General features: G+C 47.7%; 1 protein-coding gene across 1 annotated transcript; it reads right to left on the bottom strand.

The window, feature by feature from the left end:
- Positions 1-583: 583 nt before the first annotated feature.
- On the bottom strand, positions 584-4,325 carry LOC308437892 (tubulin alpha-1A chain). Its single transcript, XM_080939120.1, has 4 exons — positions 4,186-4,325; positions 2,216-2,438; positions 1,934-2,082; positions 584-1,764 (listed from the first exon to the last, which is right to left on the bottom strand). The coding sequence occupies exons 1-4, from the start codon at positions 4,186-4,188 to the stop codon at positions 784-786; spliced, it is 1,356 nt and encodes a 451-aa protein (XP_080795246.1). The 5' UTR covers positions 4,189-4,325; the 3' UTR covers positions 584-783.
- Positions 4,326-6,256: the final 1,931 nt, after the last annotated feature.

Here is a 6,256-nt window from a genome sequence, read left to right as displayed (position 1 = left end):
CTCTGCCTCCTGAGTGCAGGGATTAAAGGCATATACCAACATGCCTGGCATGTATGTATATACTCTTTCCCGTTTTGCAAAGGTCTCACGAAGCCCAGGCTGGTTTGCAATTTATTATATAGTAGGTAGGCCATTTAATCCCCTTTGCCTCTGCTTCTCAGGCCTGAACCACAAAATCTTTGATATAGTACATTATTCTTAAGAAACTGAATTTTCATGCACTGAGGGGGTGACCTATCAGCATCACACAATGTACAGTCACATGGGAAGAGGAGGTAACCTTCATCACATTGTCCAGTAACTAAGTCTTTGGTAGCATTTTCTTGATTAAGGATTGGTGTGGGAGGGCTGGATCCACAGTGGGTGGTACCACCCCTGAGCAAGTGGTCCAGGGTCAGACAAGCTTGGTGCAAGCAGCACAGCATGGTAGAAGCCAGGAGGCAGCACTCCTTCCTCCCTCAGCTCCCCCTGATGGACAGTAAGATACAATTAACCCTTTGCTCCCCGGGTCTCTTTTGGTTAATTTCAGCCAAAACATGAAAGCTGGGACACACCCAAATTCAAAACACAAGACGACTTTTAAGACAGGGAGTATTTTATTTAAAACCCATCAGTGAAGTGGACGGCTTGGGTCTCTGACAAATCAGTCATATTTAAAGCATAAGTCAGTAACTGTATGAAAGCACACATTGCCACATACAAATTAACTGATCAGACCACAACTTTCTATGTTGGAACAGAATAAACACCCCTGTGAAAGCAGCACCTTGTATCATTTTTAATTTAGTATTCCTCCCCTTCTTCCTCACCCTCGCCTTCCACAGAATCCACACCAACCTCCTCATAATCCTTCTCTAGGGCAGCCATGTCCTCACGGGCCTCAGAGAACTCCCCCTCCTCCATGCCCTCTCCCACATACCAGTGCACAAAGGCACGCTTGGCATACATCAGATCAAACTTGTGATCTAGGCGAGCCCAGGCCTCAGCAATGGCTGTGGTGTTGCTCAGCATGCACACAGCTCTCTGGACCTTGGCCAGGTCACCACCAGGGACCACAGTGGGAGGCTGGTAGTTGATGCCAACCTTGAAACCAGTGGGGCACCAGTCCACAAACTGGATGGTACGCTTGGTCTTAATGGTAGCAATGGCAGCATTGACATCTTTGGGGACCACATCACCACGGTACAGCAGGCAGCAAGCCATGTATTTACCATGGCGAGGGTCACATTTCACCATCTGGTTGGCTGGCTCAAAGCAGGCATTGGTGATCTCTGCTACAGAAAGCTGCTCATGGTAGGCTTTCTCAGCAGAGATGACAGGGGCATAAGTGGCCAGAGGGAAGTGGATGCGAGGGTAGGGCACCAGGTTGGTCTGGAATTCTGTCAGATCAACATTCAGGGCCCCATCAAATCTGAGGGAAGCAGTGATGGAAGACACAATTTGACCTATCAACCTGTTTAAGTTAGTGTAGGTTGGGCGCTCAATGTCAAGGTTTCTACGACAGATATCATAGATGGCCTCATTGTCTACCATGAAGGCACAATCAGAGTGCTCCAGGGTGGTGTGGGTGGTGAGGATGGAATTGTAGGGCTCAACCACAGCGGTGGAAACCTGGGGGGCTGGGTAAATGGAGAACTCCAGCTTGGACTTCTTTCCATAATCAACAGAGAGCCGCTCCATCAGCAGGGAGGTGAACCCAGAGCCAGTTCCACCACCAAAGCTGTGGAAAACCAAGAAGCCCTGGAGACCCGTGCACTGGTCAGCCTGTGAGAGAAGGGGAAATATGATTTATTAGGAAAGCATACTCTTAGCACTGTTTGCAATTCCTTTAGATTGAGAACCATATCTACTTGATAGAAAAGACTTGACCTATTTTGACAGATACCAAGACACCCCCCACTGCATTCTAAACCCATCCACATATGGCATTTACCAGCTTGCGAATCCTGTCCAAGACAAGGTCAATGATCTCCTTGCCAATGGTGTAGTGGCCACGGGCATAGTTATTGGCAGCATCTTCCTTGCCTGTGATGAGCTGCTCAGGGTGGAAGAGCTGGCGGTAGGTGCCAGTGCGAACCTCATCTGGAAAAGGAGAAGACATCAGCCATCCACCAACAAGGACCCACACAAGCTCACTCGCCCTCCTGGGTCCGGAGAGACATTCTGAGTATGTGACCGAGAAGGAATGCCTCAGGGAGGCCCCCAGTCAGCTTACCAATGACTGTGGGTTCCAGGTCTACGAACACTGCCCGGGGCACATGCTTGCCAGCTCCTGTCTCACTGAAGAAGGTGTTGAAGGAGTCGTCTCCTCCCCCAATGGTCTTGTCACTTGGCATCTGGCCATCAGGCTGGATGCCGTGCTCCAGGCAGTAGAGCTCCCAGCAGGCATTGCCGATCTGGACACCAGCCTGGCCAACGTGGATGGAGATGCACTCACGCTGTGGGAAGGGGGAAAATTATATAAATTAAGTTGTTATAATATTAAGCTGTATTTCTCTATTTCATATTTTAATAGATTTCTAGAGTGTTTTTAAAAATACAAATATTGTTGAAATTCATTTAGAGTCATATCCCTAATAGGACAGACACAATGAGTACCCACTACAATACCAAAAGTGGGTGTGGTCTAAATAATGTCACCTTAATACTATGGTGCAAGCCCATTGTTCCCACAGCCATGCTTGAAGAGTTTTCATATTGGAAAAATATTCAAAGCATGAATTCTGTAAAACGAGATAATATCCAGGAATTACATTAATTGCTTCTTTTTTTTGATAAGTAAGGATGAGGCTTTCATCCTATATAGAATGTGGCATTTCAACATGGACATCTGCAATGCGGCTAAGGCCAGCAGCCACGCCCTTTCGCGGACCCCATCTGGCTACATTACAAGCTAGATAAAGTTTCACAAAGTTTTATCCTATAGGACCTGGTGTTTCAATATGGACATCTGTACAGTGGCTGAGGCCAGGAGCCACGCCCTTCTGCGGACCCCATCAGTACTCTGGCTAGGTTACAAGCTAGAGTCTGCCTTCTGCAATGCCGCGTTCTCTGTGCCTGGTCCTAGCCTGCCCTCGGTTACATTATTTAACAGAGAAAGCTCTATTTCCAGAGGCTGTCTATGTGATCTCTTTGTGATGCCTTCAGTGTGATGTGTCAGTGGCCATTTGCCTGAACTAATGAATTAGTGCCCATATGAGAACAAAAGACAGTTGGGCGCAGAGTATAATTTTTTTTTCTTTGCTGCAGATGCATTGTTTTTGAGGGTTTCCCCACTAAATGGAGGGGAAAGATTCTTAAAGCAGGCTAAGTTAGAAACAAAGAGCAGGCAAGAAGCGCCAACTACTAGAAATAATAAAAAAAAAAAAAGTGAAAAGATTAACATTTAAAAGTAAAAAATAATATTTAATCCTTAGAATCTCTACAGGCCACATAACATACTATTATTTCATTCTATAGAGACACTCTTCTGTCGTGGAGGGACAACTTTCATTGTCCGCGGGGGTTGGGGGCAGGGAAGGGCGTTTCCCTGGGTTCTGACCATCAGGGTACTCTGAGCTTCACAAAGTGGGCTTTGTCATTCCCCAGCCCCCCTCCCCCCCACACCAGCGAGACGTCCCCGTTAAATAAATCGTATTTTTGACAGTCGTGCAAACGAAGCATCTCGTAAGACTACGTTTCCACAACGATTTTTTTCCCTTTTAATAATTTTTTTTTTTTTTAAACCGCTGGGGAGAGAGGCTTAGTGAGAGCGAACCCCTCCCAAAACGCCACGGAAGCAAGAGACAAACAACCCCGCCCCTGCGCCTCCCTGACAGCGGCTGCCATGGATCCGAAGCAAACTAACCATTTTCCCAGCGAAGTGGGGCGGTGTCTCTGGGGTGCGGGCTCGGCCACCGCCCTGCCCTTCTGCTGCAGCAGACCCTGCGACAGCCCCCCTCTCCCCGGGGCTCCCCCCGTGGTCCCCGGCTCTGCCAGTGATAGCTCGCAGGCGCCGCCTTTGTTCTTCCCGGTCTGGGCGTTTCCGTGTCCCGCACTGCGGCGGCGGGACTCGGGGACTAAGCTCAACTTAAAGCATGGAGACCACCCTTCCCCGCAGAGGTGACAAAAGCCTTAGGCGTTCCCTTGCCGATCTGGGGCGGCTGACACCCGCCCTCTACCGAGACCCAGGGAAGGCTTGCTCACCATGGTTGCTGCTTCGCGGCTGCCGGGCGGATGGCGGAGTCGAGGAGGAGGTGTTGCTTCTTACAGCGCGACTCTTAGGCGGTCGATGTAAGAGAACCTGCGGCACTGGGGCGGATGCGGCTCCTTATATACAGCTCGGTCACCATGGGGATGGGCCGGGGCCTTTTCTCGTTGGTCCAGACCCCTCTGTCTGCCCAGAGAAGCCGCGACAGAAGAGTGGTGATTGGTGCAAGCGACATGGTATGAGGTAATCTCTCCCCCCCACCCCACCCCTTCCCCCTAGCATCTGTAGACTGTGCATCCTTCAGACAAAGGCCGTGCAAAGGCAACTAGCCGAGCATCCATTATGGGGTGGAGCTGGGGAAGGGTAGAAAGGGAAGAAAGAACATCGGGGTTGGAAGATTATACGTAGCTTAAACCTTAAACAGTAGTTAAAATAATCTAAGGTTTTCCCCCAACACAATCACAGAATTTATGGTGGGATTCTTCACGGAAATTCCAGCTTTTCATTTATACCTACATTAAATTTAACTACGTTCCGTCAGGATTCTACACCTCACTTTGCTTTAAATAAAGTAAGCAGACGGTAAGGAAATGATGGTCCAAAAGGCGTGGGTAAATGTTTAGTTTTACAGTTATTATTATTTTTGTGGTTGTTGTTATTATTACAGTTATTTCTATTTGAGCAAAATTCAGAAGCTCAGTAGGAATAGACCACGCCTATGACCTCAACAGCACCTGGGTGTGAGAGGCAGGAAGACTTGCAGCTCAATGAATGTCATCAGAACTGGCCCTTGTGGTTTATGCCTGTAAATCCCAGCATTGGGAAGCTGAGGATTGCAGCTAGTGTGATATCCTGTCTCAAAAACCCAAAACCAAAAAGAAAGAAAGAAAGAATATACTAAGTAGTAGTTAATGGTTTACTAGAGAGCTTTCTTTAGCGGTAGCTTTCTCCCATCACCCCTCCACGCCGCCCTCGTACCCCACCCTACCTCACCCCAGAGCCTGTGTTATTTTGTCCCTAAAAATAAGCCATCCTTTCTAATACGGAATTCAGAAACTGTAAGGAGAAAGTATTGAGTTTAAAAACTAGCTCTTTGTGTGGGCTTGTATTTCTTCAGTGCCTTTTTTTTGGGGGGGGGGGAAGGGGAGGGGCGATACCAAGTAAAAGAAATAACTGAAATGCCTAATTAAAAAAAGAAGGGTTTTATAATATAAAAGGAAACCATTTCGTGATGTTGTTCTCATCCTCAGACAACTGCAGCGCCAGCCCTGCTGCAGTTTTTCTGTAGTTCCCTGAATTCTGTAAATGGCCCTTGCGCAGCTGGGCTTCTGACTGTGGGAACTCTAGCGGCTCACCCCAAGGCCACTGTGGTCGTTGCTCAGTTGCCCGTTAGGACAAAGATGCCTTGCTTTCACCCCTAGGAAATAGATCACAGTGACCCTCTTTTGCTATGTAGAAAGGCTCCGTTGTCAGCCAGGAAGATCTGTACAGCGAGTCTCTGAGCTTCAGACCACTGGTAATTTGCCGGATGAAATTTTAGAGGAAAGGAGATAGTTGTTTGGGCACCAAGCTGAAAATGTGGATTTTGACAGATGGCTTCCCTTTCAGTAGCAGAGTCTTGGTCGCCTGCGACACTGTTTGCGAGCCCTGTGGCTCATTCATTCCGGCTGGGCTGGCAAGGCGCTGGTGTGGGAGGGAGGGCCTTGGGAACTTAGCAGCTGCAGGTCGTGAGCTAACAATGGTGGCCATGAGTTCTCCTAGCCTGCCGTCAAAAACAAATCAACATAACTCAATACAAATAAATACTTTGTTTATTTTTGCATATTTCATAGGAACTTCATTATTTTATAACAGAATAGAGATGACTTGACCGCTTCTAACGTGTAAGTACATTAACAAGAATAAAACTAAAAGATGTCAGCGCTCTCTCGGAGAAGCCCACACCCATGTGCTCTGATATTTTCTGAGCAGTTCTCGCTTAACTCTTATGTTTAAAGTCGATAATAACGAATAAACCTCCAACTCTGCTTCATTAAAAAAAATTTAAAGGGCACAAAGAACATAAGG

The sequence above is a fragment of the Micromys minutus genome, assembly GCF_963924665.1.
Source record: "Micromys minutus genome assembly, chromosome: 27".
NCBI lineage: Eukaryota > Metazoa > Chordata > Mammalia > Rodentia > Muridae > Micromys > Micromys minutus.
Note: the sequence above shows the minus strand (reverse complement) of the source record. Positions and strands in the feature narration are given on the sequence as shown.